The 16,959-nt window shown below is 34.8% G+C and overlaps 1 protein-coding gene across 1 annotated transcript in view; it reads right to left on the bottom strand.

Annotated features, from left to right (window-relative positions):
• Positions 1–246: 246 nt before the first annotated feature.
• Positions 247–16,959, bottom strand: part of ARSF (arylsulfatase F) — a 36,531-nt gene continuing 19,818 nt past the window's right edge. Inside the window, exons 6-11 of the mRNA XM_027842439.1 lie at positions 15,600–16,023; positions 11,707–11,843; positions 9,666–9,800; positions 4,374–4,536; positions 1,203–1,324; positions 247–608 (exon numbers count right to left, since the gene is read on the bottom strand). Of these exons, the coding sequence (XP_027698240.1) occupies positions 247–608; positions 1,203–1,324; positions 4,374–4,536; positions 9,666–9,800; positions 11,707–11,843; positions 15,600–16,023 (1,343 nt within the window). The remainder of the gene's footprint in view (positions 609–1,202; positions 1,325–4,373; positions 4,537–9,665; positions 9,801–11,706; positions 11,844–15,599; positions 16,024–16,959) is intronic.

The following is a 16,959-nucleotide window of genomic DNA, read 5'->3' on the forward strand; positions in this document are numbered from 1 at the left end:
AATTGAGACTCAGAGAGGTTAAGACACATGACCAAGCCTATACATGTAGTTAGTGGCAACCCAGAATTAGGAACCCAGTAGGTCTCTAAATCCAAATTGGGCACTCCACCCATTGTATCATGCTGCTCCTGAATATTAAAGTTATTGAATAAGTTGTAACTTTACTGGAAGGCTAGTTATTAGTCAATAAAATTTTGAAAGAAGCAGTTTTTAATGGGAAGCATCTTATTATATTTTTAGATATAATTACATAGTAAAATTTCCAACTTCCTTATCACACAGACAGAATGGGAAAACACCACAACATGGCTTCAGCCATATTAGATCTTTGTTATACAAAGTAAGTTGCTCTGTGACAGGTGTGAGTGTCTTTCGATGCTTCTTCAATGCTCTTTTTACTGTCTTTATCACTGTATCATAGATGGGTTCATTGTCTCGGGAGAGGGGCTTGTATTCAGAAGGATCCCTTGAGATTTCAAACAGCAAAGGTGGATCATGATGTGTAACATTTTCCCCTACACATGGGCAAAATAAGGTATCATAGCAACCTATTGCTCCTTTGGGATGGAAAACTGGAGTCACAAAATGGACCTTCCAAATGGCATCACCTAAAGGTCAAGGGGGAAAAAACACATATATTCTGTTAGAGAAACCACATCATATGTAAAACCTTCCCCATTTTCCCACATATGACACTGCTAGTCTTTTGTCTAAAGTACAACTGTTTTCACATATCTCCTTTCCAAAACTGATAAAATGATCATCTCCTTACTCTTAGGAAATCATTTCCTTCTTTGTGGTAATAACCCTTCGATACAAAACTACAACTCTTTTCTCATCTCATTTTCTCCCAAAATAGCATTGATTTGATCCATTCCTCAAAACAAATATTACTTTAAAATATTCCCTACATCTTAGACTAATTGTAACGACTTTCAGGAAGGTGTGAAGTTTAGAAAGAAGTTATCACACATATTTTTGTTGGATTGCATCAGGTAACATTGTACGATGTTCAGAATGGTCAGGACTTCAGAGGTCAACCAACCCAATCCCTTTGTTTTTTCTGAAGAGAAAAATAAATTTAAAAAAAAAAAACTCACCCAAAGAGTATAAGCAACATAGTCAAGGTCACATATCCAGGAGTGGAAACAGAATTTTGATCCTTAAGCCTATTTCCCACTACATGCATATTTAATACTCACTGTTCTTTGGGTGCCACCGTACAGCGTGTAAAAATGGGCCACAGTAGTGGTACAAGAATTCATGCTCTGAGTGTTGAACTTCTCCCTTCAATAAGGGCATAAGATCTCGTCCATCAATCACTCTGCAGCAACAAAAAGAACTGATTTCACAATCTTGGAAATATCAAAGTATTATAAAGAAAGTAATTCTATTCCTCAAGGAGATTACAAGCTATTGTAACAGACTCAGTCATTAAAAACACAAATGATAGAAACCTACCAATACACATACATATATAGATATATTGTAAAGATAAATAAGCTTTAAAGACTAATACTGGGTAGTATCTACTGCGGTAAAGAAAAGTTAACCCATGGATTAATTAAAATTCTGTTTATATTGTTTTAAGTGAGACCTTCTACCTTAATTAACTTAGTGGATATTAGTAAAGCCCTATGTAATCAATTTCCCATAAAAATCATTCAGTTTCACAATTTATATTTCCCAAGAAAACTTTCATATATTCCAAAGCCTATGATTGAAACACCACAGAATCTTAAACTAATAAGTGATTATTTTTTCTTCAGTTAACATTTATATAGTGCCCACTATTTGATGTTTGTCATGGGGGGAATTCTTGTAGAATCAAAATATTCATGATTTCATAAAAGTCAGTATTTGTTCCCATCAACATACATAGCAAATCCTACATAAACATTAAATAGCCTATGTACTCATGCTACACCTCTGCACTAAAATAACTCGCCACCTGGCAAGCAACTTTTTGGCCATGAGCCAATCTTTTCCAAATTTATCTAAGTTTGACCCTTGGACCACAGGCATCACTAACTCTATACTCAAAGTGCAGCAGTCTTCTAGAGCTTATGATTTAATACAATAGCATTCAAGAATCATAGGTGATCTCCAAATCAAATGATTCATCAAAGTATGACTTTAGTAGAGGACTATAGGCAATACAAAGACAAATAAAGCATGGCCCTCGCATAACTTTATAATCCCGCATGGGAGTTAAGACTCATGAATGCAATACATACAAATAAACATAGTACAAATCAGAATGTGATCAGGCACATAGAGAAAGAGGTACAAGAGACAAAGTTGTGAGTCTTTCCTCCCTCAACCCCTAATATAAGCATATATAGAAACCTAATTTATTAATTTGCTAATTGTTCTTCTCTGTTACACATTAGTCATGCTCAGTCTTTAAGCTATTATATGTGTGCTACTATCCAGAACGATGTAGGAATAGTCACACATAAAACATAAAAACAGGCCTTCAAAGAAAGATTGGAGTTGGTGCTACTGGAGTTTTAAGGTTTGGACCTATGTCACCTTATTCCCAAAGTCAATACTTTTTTTCCTCTGAATCACGCTGAATCCTTAGATACAGACATGTTGATAAAATTTTCAGAGGTGAATATGAGGCAATATATAACCAGTAGGATCACTGGTTATTTGTAGCAGCATTATTATTTAGAGCAATATCTCTGAAGTCTGCAAAAAGAGCAGTTTCACAGTCATGAACCATGTCTGATAATTTTTCTTGAATAATTTTTTTCCAATTTGGAATCAATTGTGTTCTCTTATACATTATTCCTACTAGGACCTAAACATAGTAGAAGAAAAGCAGGATTTTATTTGGAATATTTAAGGTTTCAGAAAAATAAAATAGTGATCTTAAATGTAGCCTTCAGACATTACAGAATGTTACTTGCAAACTGTGTTTATCAATCATGTACACATTTATAGAAAAATAACCTTTATCACATTTCTTGCCTTCTCAATGAGTGGGGAAGGGGTAGAGGAAGGGAAAGCATTTGGAATTGAACTAAATTTTTTAAAAAAGAAAGAAAGAAAAATACACTTAAAATCCACTTTTGAACACCAACCATTAGGTAGAAAATCCTATATTTCTCAAAGATTTTGAGATGTCAGAGATTTTGTCCAAGGTAGATATACTGATATTATTGTAAAACTTAAATCATTCCTCTGTACACATATAAAACCTTGGAAATTTCCTTGGAAAATGTAATTTGACACTTGAAAAAATTCTAAAAAAACTCAAATTTCTTGAAACTAATGCTGAAATAAAGAAAGTAATATATTTTTAGAGAAGTAAAATTCTAAAAATTTAATGAGCATTTTAAAGGACAACAACAACAACAAAAAAAAACAACCTGGTGATTTACTCTGATTTCCCCTAGCTCAGACAATGAGGTTATTTTCCTTTAATACATTCACATCAGATTTTCTTGTTCTATTAAAGTAATTTCTACTTGTCACAGTTTATCTTAAAATTAATGAATTCTATAACTAGAAAGATTGCACAAACATTTGTGATTTTTTTCTGGAGAGATGCAATTTACCATAATAAATATTCAAAAAAAATACTAAACCTTAGTTCCTAGAATAATGGACCTACTTAGTGGACTAGATAATTCTAAATTTTTTTATTAAAAGAAGTAGCAATTATTTTATTAAAACAATTATAATTTAATGTAATATAATATACACAACATATTGAATGAATGAATGAAGATGGTTCTATTAACAAAAACAGAACCAATCTAATTTTTCTCTGGCAATATAACTTCCTAGATATGAGTAAAAAAAAAAGTTAAAAAAAACTTTAAAAACATCTGCCTTCAACTGAATTCTATTTAAAAGTCAAGGATATATGCAGATGTTAAGAAATCAACTTTTTATTTGGACTTAAAAGTATCATAAGATAGTTCCTGATGAAACATGGAGAACCAGCTTGAGTGAACTGGAAGAACCACTAGTTGTTGGTCACCAATACCACCCCTTTTCTTATTTCATAATGACTTTGCATCTTGAACATTAGAGACTATAAGAATAATTATCTACCCATATACAAGAAGAGCTAGTCTCATCTTCTATGTTCATCTGTCCTATACTTTCTCATCTTCATAATGATTCACAAAAACATGATTAATGAATCAAGATCTATTTATGCAAAGCTTCCCTGTGTTGGTGGAATCAGATATGTCTTGTCTGTCTATACAATCAATAGATACAACCATGTGCAAAGAGAAAACTACCAAGATATTTGGCAAAGAAAGTCTTGAGAAGAGAACTAAACTTTTAAAATTTTTATTTCCTTTTATGAGAAAGTAAAGATGATGAGTATTTTAGATATTTTTTCTTACCTATCCTGAGGCAAAGTTGCCCCTACTAGTGCAGCTAGAGTTGGGTAAATATCCATCAAACTTGTAGGTTCCTCAATAACTTTTCCAGCTGTCAACATTCCTGGCCATCTAATAATCCCTGGGACTCGGATTCCACCTTCCCAGCCTGCCATTCCTTTTCCACCTACATGTTAAAAAACAAATCACCATATCCACCTAAAATATTCTTAGCAGTGAGAATGCTTACAAAGCTTAAGTAGCATTAAGACTTTTGGGACATCCTGTGTATATACATACATACATGTAGGCTTGTGTGTGTGTGTGTGTGTATCTCCAAATATCAGGCAACAGGCATTTATTAAGTACTTAATATATGTCTAGCACTGGACTAAGTATGGGGAATACAAAACAGGGCAAAAACAGTTCATGGTTTCAAGGAGCTAACATTCCAGTTGGGGAGATATGTAAACAATTTTGTACAAAGAATACATTCGGGTTAGATGGAAGTAATGTCAGAGAGAAATCACTAGCAGTGAGGGAGGACCACAGCAGGCCTCTTGAAGAAGCTAAGATTTGAATAAAGTCTTAAAGGAAGCTAAGGAAGCCATTTGGTGAAGGTAAGGAAGGAAAGTATTCCAGGCAAAAGGTACGGACAGTGAAAAGGAACGGAGTAAAATGATGAAAAATCTTGGGCAAGGAACAGCAAGAATAGTGTTGCAAAATCATAGTATTTGAGGGTAAGCAAAGCATAAGAATACTGGAAAGGTAGAAAGAAGGTAGGTCGTAAAGGTCTTTAGGAACCAGAAATTTTCATATTTGATCATAGAGGTAATAGGGAGTTTTTCTGGGGCAAAGAAACCAGAAAATTTCATATTTGATCATAGAGGCAATAGGGAGTTTATCTGCCATGGTCAGATCTGTACTTCAGGAAGGAAATTCATTTTCTTTCATAGATGGAGACATATGAAAATATAGGTTACTCAGTTCTGGTATTAGTAAGGCATAAGCTTTGAGTTTTTCTGTTATAGAGAAGAGGTCTGTTAGAAAACAAGCAACATGTTTACAAACACCTGCTTAATAAAAGGAAAAGGAAATATTAGACACTGTTAGAATACAAAAACAAAAATAAAAACAGAAAAAATCAACATTTTTATGCGGTCATCCTTGCTTGCATTTGTAAATCAAAGTTAGGTATCATGTGGGATGACTGAAAAGTTTTGTGTTGTGCAAACCTGAATCCACAGAAGGAAGAAAAAAAAACTTACATACAATGATCCATCTTAGAAGTTGAAGGAAATTAATGTCTCTTAATTGAAATCTAGAACACAATTTATCTCTGCAGTCTCTTTCAATCACCATGACAATCACATTTCCATTATTATCTCAACTATTATCACATATTCATATATTCGGTCCTAATCTTTCTCTTGTCCCCCAATCCCACATCACCAGTTGGTTATTAAATGTTTAGCACTGAATGTTTCAGAAGCATCTCAAACTCAACACATCTAATAGGTAATTATGTGTCCTTCATTATTCAGTGTTTCCCCTCCAAAACCCATGCTTCTTCTGAACTTCTTTAATATCACTCAGGGCAGCACCATCCTCCTTAGGCACACAGGCTTGAAGTCTCAGTATCTTCCTTGACTCCTCATATTCAATTGCTCCATATATGTTAATTCTTGCCTAACAAATCTTTCTCATCTTTTCTTTCCTCTTCAATCACACAACTAACACCCTAGTTCTGGCCTACATCACAACTCATTTGCACTATCGCAACAGTTTCTTATGTATTCTCCTTTGCCTCAAACTTCTCTCCACTCTAATCCATATTCCACAGTGCTACCAATTTAATTTCATAAAGTAGAGGTCTGCTCAGTAAATTCCAGGGACTCCTTCTTGTATCCAGGATCAAATGGAAACTTCTCATTTTGACATATGATGCTTTTCATAACCTGACCTCTTCCTATCTTTTCAGTCACTATCCTCCCTTAACTCTATAATTCAGCCATACAAGACTCTTTGCTGTTTGTATACACAACACTCCATTTCTTGTCTGTGTGCCTTCACACTGGCTGTCCCCTACATGTAGAGAACATTACGTCCTCTCTTTAATGTCTTGAAATTTCTGGTTTTCTTCAAGGGTCAGATTAAGTTCTACCTTCGACAAGGTGAGGCAGAAAGGAGACAGATGGAGCAAGCAGGACTCAAGATGTGACGTATGAGATAAGATGCAGGGTGTGACCAGCCAGAAAAGTGATCAAAGAAGACTATGCATGAAAGCCCCACACCATGGACTTAGCTGTGTGCTTTCACAAAGTACCACCAATCAGCCTGACATTACAGTAGAACTCTCCCCTCCCCTTTTCTATTCTCTTTGTTTATCTGTATGACAAAAGCACTTTGAGACTACCTGATATCCCTGATATCCCCTTCTCCCTTCTCTGGTTCCTGTTCCTCCTATTCTGTAAAATTCTATTTAAACCAGACCTTTAACCTGGCCAATTGCTCTGCATCCCTTAGGGGGGCAGTGCCTGCCTTCTATGCTCTGTTTTTTCCCACATGGAAACGGACTGCTTGGGTGTGTCACCCCAAAAATGCCTTTCTTTAAATTAGAGACTGTCCAAGTGAATTCCTTCAGACACTAGAACCAATCCATCTATTCCTCATAACTTCTGGTGATTCCTCATTACTTATTTATCCCAATCTTCCTTTATACTAAGTGCCCTCTCTCCTACAACCACTTGGTATTCATTTTGTATATATTTAGCATATACTTATATGTTTACATGTTGTTTGTCCCATTAGAATGTAAAGTTTTTGAAGGCAGGGACTTTTTCACTTTTGTCTTCATATTCTCAGTACTTAGCACAGTTCTTGGCACATTATAATCTCTTATTACATGCTTACTGACTGATTAAGTTTGATTTGATAATTCCTTCTGTTCAATTTAATGACGTAGTTTGCTGCTGGGTGCTGCAGTTGCTACAAAGATGAATAAGATTTGGTCCTTGATTTCGAGGAACTTAAAATATCCCTCCCTTGAAACTCTCAAGCTACTCTGACTTATCCATGTATTTAATTTTCTAATGTAATATAACTCTATATTTCATTCCTGCGCATTCCCCATTAGATTGAAAACTGCTTGAGATCAAAAAGATGTGTCTTATTTTTTTTTCATCTTTGTATCCTCAGAATTTGGCAGAGTTCCTTCTTTATGCATAAGAGACTCAAGAAATCTTTGTTTAACTAAATTGACTTGTAAGGGGATAAGACAACTGCTCAAATAACTATAATGCAAGGCACAATATAATAAAAATCATAGATTAGCATAAATTTTAGTAGGCTTCAAAGGATAGATCATATCCTATGAAGAACAATCAGTACTTGATGAAGGAAGTAGCATTTGAGTTGGGCTTTGAGAGATGAATAAAACTTTGAAAGTCAGATAGAGGGAATATTACATAAAGGTGAAGAGATGGGAAATGTCTCAAGGTCTATTCAAACAATTGCTAATCCAGTGTAATTGAAACATAGTATAATGAAGCTGAAGGGCGTGGAGGAAGAAAAGGTTAGGTTGGAGCTAAAACATAGAGAGGCTTGAATGCCAAAAAATGAATTTGGATTTAAATTAGCAGTCAGCTAATTACAGGTCTTTCAGCTGGGGATTTATATCATCAAAAAAATGCTTAGGATAATTAAGCTTTCTGTACTGTGTCCAAAGGATTGAAAAAAGGAGAGGCCAGTGATGGGGAGATTGATAAGCCATTGCAATAGAACCATGCAAGAAAAAATGGGGTCACTGGTGGTAGTAGGATTGGAAAAGAGGCTTTATCCCTGAGGGTACCTGAATGGAATTATCCCTGCAATAACCCAAGTGTAACCAAATGAAAAGACATGTCCCCACTAGTTTCAGAGTCAGAGGAGACAGCAGGACCATAACAACTATATAGACTGAATCTCTGAACTTAGAGATATTGAGAATTTTTTTTTTGAGTGAGCTACTATAAATATCACAGAGTCAGTAGATCTCAAGACCTTTAATGGTTTTTATCATTTTGATATGTTACCTCAAACTAAGGAGGTAATGTGGTATAATTAAGGAGTGCTACACTAGGAATCTGCAGCCCACAATTGGAATTCTGGCTGAAGACAGCCCAAATCCTACCTTAAGCAGAAGGCCTGTCTTATTGTTATTGTTGTTGTCATATAATATTGTGTGCGTATATATACATATGTGTATATATATATATCTATATATATATATATAAAATATACTAACAGCTAGTATTTAATTTTTACAAAGTGCTTTACAAATATCTCATTGTCCCTCACAAAAACCCTGGGAGGTAGGTACTATTGTTATCCCCATTTTACAAATGAGGAAGCTGAGGGCTCTTTGAGATCCAGAAATGTGTTTTTGCCTTTCTTTGTATCCCTGATGTTTAGCAAGGTGCGTGGCATACAGTAAGCACTTAACATTTGTTGAATGGCTGAAACTAGCTGTGCCATAGTTCATAGACCGGTCATCTAACCTCTCAGATCCCCAGTCTTTTTTCCTCCTCTATCAAATAGCAACAATAATGTTCACTGGGCTGTTCTGAGAAAAGTGCTATTGAAAAACACTGTTGAAATGTGAGCTCTTACTATGCCTTAAGGGTCCCAAACTTTACAAATAAATAATATCCTGCAAGGAGATAGGGAAGGAAGGGGTGGATGATCGTGCTGTTTCTAAGCCATTGGCATCAAATATCAAGGATTTTTCCTCAAAATACGACAACAACAATAGTAACAATGACATGACATCCAATGTGCATGACTCCAGGAGTTAAAACCAAGTTAGCCATTTTCTATCTCCTACTCAATGTTCCTTTTCCAGGGCTCTGATTTTCCTATTATCACTAGAAACTAGGTCAAGGATTGCACCTAATCATTAGAGGCATCCTCAGAAGTCATCCCTACTGATGCCTTTCCCTGTTTTTCCCTTCTTCCTGTTGCTTGATCCTCCTTCCTACATACTCTTTACCTTCAATATTTCCTAAAGTATAAGAATGAAAAGAAATGTCTACACCAAAAAATCTCTTTTATGAAGAAGTGTGTGCTTGTCCTTTTTACATTCATAAGAACAGGTTAGAAAAACTTCCTTATAACCAACCCCTCCAGAATTCAAGTAAGATTTTTTTTTTTCCATAGCAGCATTAGCTGATTTGGGTCACTTTGCTTTACTATCTGCTTAAGTTATTGACCAAGAAGAACACAGCATCAAAGAGTTTAAGCCTAAAACAATCCTCCAACACTCTTCACTCTTCTTACCTTTATATATTCCATTGTAGCCCCCTACATGAACCCTTCCTCTCATGGCCTCCAGATGCCCTCCATGGTCTGAGGTGAAGTACACAATTGTGTTGTTTGTCAAACCATTTGCATCAATACTATCAAGAATTTTGCCTTCAAGGAAAAAAAATGTAATTGGTGTCATCCATAAATTGTAAAGCTTTTAATATTTTTATTATTATCTAATATTTTGTAAAAGTGTAAAAAGAATAATGTATATGAGTACCTTCTTTTAATTATGTCCTATTTATCTTGTATATAGCTCACTTTGTATATATGTTTGCATGTTGTCTACTCCATAGATTATAAGCTCTTTGAGATCAGGGATTATCTTTTGTCCCTTTTTGTATCCCCAGCACTAAGCATAGTGCTGATACATAGTAGATACTTAATAAATGTTTATTAATTGATTATCTTATGAATGACCAACATTTCTATAAAGGAAAATGATTTACAAAAGCCATCTCAATTATCAACTGATAGAAAATGAACTTAATTTTGAACCTGTAAAGTCACATTTTATAGAAACTACTGTAAGACAAATACAGATATGTAATACACATTTTGATAGGAGATAAAGGTAATGTAATGTAGGACATGCATGATATTCTATAAAATATCATTATTATATCATGAAGATCTAACACATTCACAAACCTCTCAGCTTGCTAAACTGATAGAACTATTCTATGTGGTTAGCCCACCAGACTTAGTTACAGAATGCTCTCCATGTATTCCACAAGCTCTCTAATGAAATTCAGTTATATGTCAATGCAATTCTTCTGAAGCAACTACCAAGGGTCCTTCATATGGAGTAATGACATCCCTCAAGCAAGCTGCACCAGATCCATTATGCTTAGATTATTCATTTCCTCTCAAAGTATAAATTCTATTTTATAGAGTTGGGTTTTTTTGACATGTATGATTATATTAGTTTGGGGAAATCCTAGGAAGGAAACGCCTCCTGCCAATATACCAGCTTACCTGCTTTGCAATTTATAGTCTTAGTGTTACCTGGGACATTAAGTAACTTGCCCAAGGCCACACAGGCTGAATGTATCAGAGACAGGGCTTGAGCCCAGGTCTTCCTGATTCTGAGTTCAACTTTCTATCCACTGGCCTCCTTTCTTCCAATGCTATTTGCCAACAAATCCTTAAATAAATAAATGATAATTGTGCATATATTTTAAACCAGTTGTTAAACTTTTACCACAGCACATCAATAGATAGACGATAGATAGATAGATAGATAGATAGATAGATAGATAGATAGATAGATAGATAGATAGATAGTTGGTTGATAGATAGATGATATTCAATTCTTCCCTATGCAACATGAGTGATCTTAGTCATTTTTCTATGCTATTAAGAAGCTAATAGATAGAGAATGAGAAACAGGAAAAATCAATTTTGATAAGTCAGGATTCAAGGAAACATTGAAACAAAGGGTGCTCCCAAGTCCTGGTACTGTTCCAAAAAAAAGGAAGCCCTCAGTAACTTAAGACAGTAAAATGATATGAAAAGATCTGGCAATGGGAAGCAAGACTACACTAATGAATACCTCTTTCCATAATTATTATTGGTTGAGTGAATGTTCCATCACTTTCAGGCCAGTTAATTAGAGTTTTTATCACATTTCATATCTCCTCTCATGCTAATTGATAGCTCTACCAGTCAGTGACAGTGGCGAGCAATGTATGTGTCTTCTCTTTTCCTTTACTGATACAACCCAAGAATCAGGGCAGCAGTGTGAAATGCAAGGTGTCTTTTGCTATTATGGATTCCCTATAGCTACAACCAATACTCCCAAATCTTCAGAAGGCTGCTCAGTGTCTCCCTAATGTGAACAAAGGGAAGAGAGAGGAGGAAGATGCTGAGAACAAAGAAAAGATAGGGAAAGGGAGTCCTTTCCAAGGCAGCAAGGTACAAAGAGGAAGCTGACTGACTGCTGAAGACAAGCTTCATAATTATATCTCAGACATCTACATGTTGTGTAATAGGAATAGGTTCTTTCACTTACCCACCAGAAAGTCCATCTCTTCTACATTGTCTCCATAAAAGCTATGGTTGCTAATTCCAATAAACTCATTTGTTGTGGGAAGAGGTACATGGACATGTAAAAGAGAATAAAAAAGGAGGAAAGGTCTATCTTTGCTTCTAAAAAGACAGAAACAAATGGGATTTTGCATGAGATTAAAAATTTAACTACACACAGATTAATATAATGTTATATATTGTGAAATTGTGATAATATAATTAATATGATAATATAAATTTTTTTCCTTATCTTCACATTGATTAGATTATTCTTGGTGTCCTCCATATAATTACAATAAAGTCCTATATAAAAATTACGGAAAGGACTCTTGATCAGCACATTCCATAGAAACCCAGAAAACTTAGAAAAAAACCTCTATTTAAAGCTTATAGACAATCATTAATAAAAATCTCTTTACAAATTGTTCTTTTCATTGATGCATGATCATAATAATGATGATGATGATAATGATATTAATAGAGACTTTAAACTTTGCAAATGATTTGCATATATTATCTTAATTGAGCCTCACAACCACCCTTAGGAGAACACACATACCTACAAGGGTATACTGGCACACCATACAGACAGGATGTGGGGACCATTACTATTGCTTCTCCCTTCTTCTTCAGAGGAAGACTGTGGGCAATCTACCAAAGGCAGGCTAGCATACCCTTCTTGACATGCCTATATGTCTGTAGGCTATTAAAGTTATTATCATCCAAATTTTACATATGAGGAAATAGAGAGCTTAGGTGCCTTGCCCTTGGTCATGGAGCTAGAAAAAGTCTGAGGTAAGATTGTTATTTCAGGTTTTCCTGACCTAAATGTTAAACTCTCCCCACCATCCCAACCTCTTTCTCTAAAATAATAACTCAACCAAGAGCTGAAAATGTTTGGATGAAAATATAGAAAAGAAAGCACTGTCAAAGAATGTATCCTCAATTCCTCCATTAATCTGTCCTACAACTATCAAACTTTCTGCAATGACTGTACTTTGAGATTTTTGAAAGTGTTAGGATAAAAGTGTTGTTGTAGAGATGTAGTAGCTATATAAGGTTTTGGTTTATTTTATTTCTTCCATGAAACTGGGTTTGAAGAGATAGAATCATAACCAATATGACAAATACTAATAGTTTATATTCAAATTCTCTTGGAGATTTCTGGAGTAAATCAGTCAATTATATAATTCTAGATATTTTAGGTTTAATGAATACCAAGCGTTTATACTACTATACAACCAGAAAAATGTTCATTTTTAAAAATGGTCACTCAGACACAAGAAAGCAGGGAAGTGTTGAGAGGTTATAGATAAAAGAGGGAGAGTCCATCCAAATAGTACTGTGATATGAGTACAAAAGGCATTAATAAAACCTTGAAATATTGAAAAATGGTGACTCAGTAAAATGAGAAATTGGATGCAAACTGATAATTAGGACAAAGATTTAGACCCTGAGTACCTGGGTTCATATTCACCTCTGCAACCTACTAATGTGTGAGTTTGGGTAACTCATTTAACCTTTCTGGGCCTCAGTTTCCCTCAGAGAATGAAGGCATTTAGACCATTGATCTAAAAGTAATGTCTAACTGTAAATCCATGATCCAAAGGATTCTCTCGTAATTATCAGAATTCTCTCGGAATTTTCTGCAAGAACTTGGACGAACAAGAGTTAGAATAAGCAAATTAATTAATCATAGGGCTGTCCCTCTAAGGCTGCACCCAATTACATACACATACACACACAACACACACATACAAATATATATATATGTATACATATTTCATATAGAGATCATATATATAGAATGTATATGTCTATATGTATATATACATGCTATATATGTTTATGTGTATAAGAAATACACATATGCACATATGTATGTGTGTCTCTCTATATAAATATCTCTTTATATAGCTATAGATATATATCTTTTCTGTACATAGTTGTTTCCATGTTATCTCCCCCAGGAGACTGGAAGCTCTCTAAGAACAAAATCCAAGTTTTTGTTTGTTTTTGCCTTTCCTTTTATCCTCAGTACTTTCCTGACACATAGTAGGCACTTAATAAATACTAGTTGACTTCCTGAGCTGGGTAATGCCCAACATATGTGTAGGAGTAAGTAGGTGACATAGTGGGTAGAGTACCAGGCCTAGAGTCAGAAAGATTCCTCTTCCTGAATTCAAATCTGAGTTCAGACATTTATTAGTTGTGTGATTCTGGGCAAGTTACTTAACCCTATTTGCTTCAGTTTCCTCATGTGTAAAATGAGCTGGAGAAACAAATGGCAAACTACTCCAGTGTCTTTGCCAAGAAAATCTAAAATGGGGTCACAAAGAGTCAGACACTACTGAAATGACTAAACAACAATGATGACCACTGTATAGCTACAAGATAATGATATTCCTATATTGAGGAAAGAACTGGTGCTCAAAAACTATGGAATAAATCTATGAAGTTGGATATGAAGAGGCGAGGAAAAATAAAATAGGAAAATATACCTAAACACTATTTTATCTGTGTAGCATGCCTAGGTTTAATACCAATTCAAAGTCAGATTTCATGATGAGATTGCTGATAAGATTTCCTTAGTTTGGTTTTCTGAAGTCATGATAACTTTTTATGAAATTTCTGGATGATAAACACCTAACTAGATTAAAGTGAAACTAAACTGTTCTTTACTGGGTTACATAAGTATTTTTTACCACCATGAACCTGTTGAACTAGTTCCTTATAACTCCTATACAAAGAGAACAATGTACCTAAATGGTTGGGGTTGAAGAGTGACTGATTTTTCCATCTTTTGGGGGGGAGATAGAGGGTGGGGCATGATTGTTCATTTTAGTTTTGCCACTTAACTTATCAGTAGTAGTAAACTGTTCAACAGTGCTAATTTTCCCTTTTCCCTCACTTTTCTTTCTTATTTTTCCTTCTCCAAAGAGCTGTTCAGCTCCCACATTTGAATTGGGCCTCAAAGTTCTATTTTGTATACCAAATAATGGTATACATAATGACTAATCACTGGAAGAGATTATATCTGTTTTTAATGTTTCCCCAGAGAATTAAAATAACTTTCTGTCAGAAAACTCCCAAGAAAATATTGCTAATTTTTGTCACTACTAATCAAGAACATGAAAGATTAGGTATTTTTGATGTAATTTCTGATACCCTTTGGTTTCCTCATTCTGGAATAGTTTTATTTAAAGCTCCTCCCTCCAATTTTTAGCCATTTTTCAAGGCCTAGACCATATGCTGCCACTATCATGGGCCTCTCCCTAACCCCCCACACAGGTAAAATAAAACAGAACCTATCCTCCATTTTATCTCCTATAGTGTTTACCACAAGGCATTGCACAGAGTTGCTCTTCAATAACTTAAGAGGCAGAGAATAGTGCTGGACTGGTCATCAAGGACACCTGGGTTCAAATCTGGCCTTAAACATCTACTAGTTATATGACCCTAGTCATTTAACTTTTCTGATCCTCAATTTCCTGATTTATCAAATGAATATGTCAATAGCAGTCCCCCTCACAAGGTTGTTGTGAGGTATATAAAATTATATAAACTTTAAAGCATCATATAAATAACTATTATTATTGTAAATGTCTGTTATATGTTAGAGGACCATAAGGTTAGAGCTCAAAGATTAATTTTGATTTTAATTAATTCTGAAATCAATAAAAAAATCCAGTGCCCTTTCTACAGGACCACAAAGCCATTTCACTGTCACAGCCAAGGGAGTCATTAAATTCAAAGCCAAAGTCAAAAATTTGTCCAACTCAAAGTAAAAAATTCATTGCATTAAGGCATCTAAATTAAAACATGAATAAAAACAGGACCAAAGAAAGAGGCCTCTAAAGAAAATTTAATTGTTACCTTTTGATAAAAGAAACTGCCTCATTCATCATAATTGTACCAGCTCGTTCTGCCTTCATGGGTTGCTCTGCAATTTCCTGTTGTCTCATGAGAATGCAATTCCAATACATAGAATTTTGAAAACTGAAGAACCAAAAAAAGGCCACAAGGAAGCCAAAGAAAATAATGCAGATAATAAACAACCAGTTTACGGAGACCAAATGAGTTAGTTTCCCCACGGTCAGTGTAAGCACAGCAATGATGATTAGCTCCATGCAAAACCAAAGTTTACTTGCTAAGGTTAATTCTGTATCATGGGTGGAATCTGGCTTACAAGAAAAAGAAAGTGTATGTGGCGTGCCATAGAAATAGTCAAAGCCATAGTGGTTAGGATGATGGCAGTGGTCATTTCGGTATTTACAGTTTAAACCTTGATGCCATTTACCTGAAAGTAAAAATAGAAAATAGAAAATATTACCTTATACTGTATTAAAGACATTTTTGGTGAATCTTCCTTTTCTTGAAAACCAAATAGGAAAAAAAGAAGTCATCTAAAACCATATGCATATAATAGGCATTGAATAAATGTCTATTAAATTCAATATATGCAAAGTCATTTTCTTTCCTAAAAAGCTTTTCTTCAACAGATTCATTTATTACACAGTGTTTTGTTTTGGAGGGGGTTTTTTTGGGAGGGTTATTTCTGATTAGTAGAATGGATATATTTTTGGTATAGCAGTGGAGAGAAGGCTCAATAGAAGGCATGTAAAGTATTTTGCAAACCTTAAGAACCATGTAAATGGCAATTTCTTATTAACAATTATTTAAAATTCTTGGTGAATGACAAAGGATCATGGGTTTCAGTAGAATATGAGTTCTGTGGAGGCAGGGGGAGTTTTCATTTTTATTTTTTTATATCTGTATCCCCAGTACCTGTTACATTTTAGAAGCTTAACAAATGATTGTTGGTTTAAATAAGAATTAAAACAGCACATATTCCATAGGACAATGGGCACATGCATGGCTAGCATGAGTAAATTGCAGTATATTTCCAATAAAATTGTCAAAAAATTATTTAAAGGTTGTCTTTGAGGAATAACATAATTGTGACCTTGTCAAGAAGTAGTCTTATCTATATACTCAGCTAGCTCTTCTATTTGGGAGTGCCCTTCAATGATGTTTATCAGAACCTGACAAGGCATGTCCATCTTGTATGACTCTTCTCCATGTTCTTTCAAATGTTCAACTTAGGAAATCACTTCAACATATTGGAGGCCTTCTTTACTTCCTCCAGATATAGTGAAGGCACAAATAGAATGTTCTGCTGTCTCCTACCTCTCACCATGTGGTCAGCTCATCTTTTCATCCTTTCATACTTCTT

This window comes from Vombatus ursinus, unplaced genomic scaffold, assembly GCF_900497805.2.
Source record: "Vombatus ursinus unplaced genomic scaffold, bare-nosed wombat genome assembly UNPS02014872.1, whole genome shotgun sequence".
NCBI classification, from domain to species: Eukaryota; Metazoa; Chordata; class Mammalia; order Diprotodontia; family Vombatidae; genus Vombatus; species Vombatus ursinus.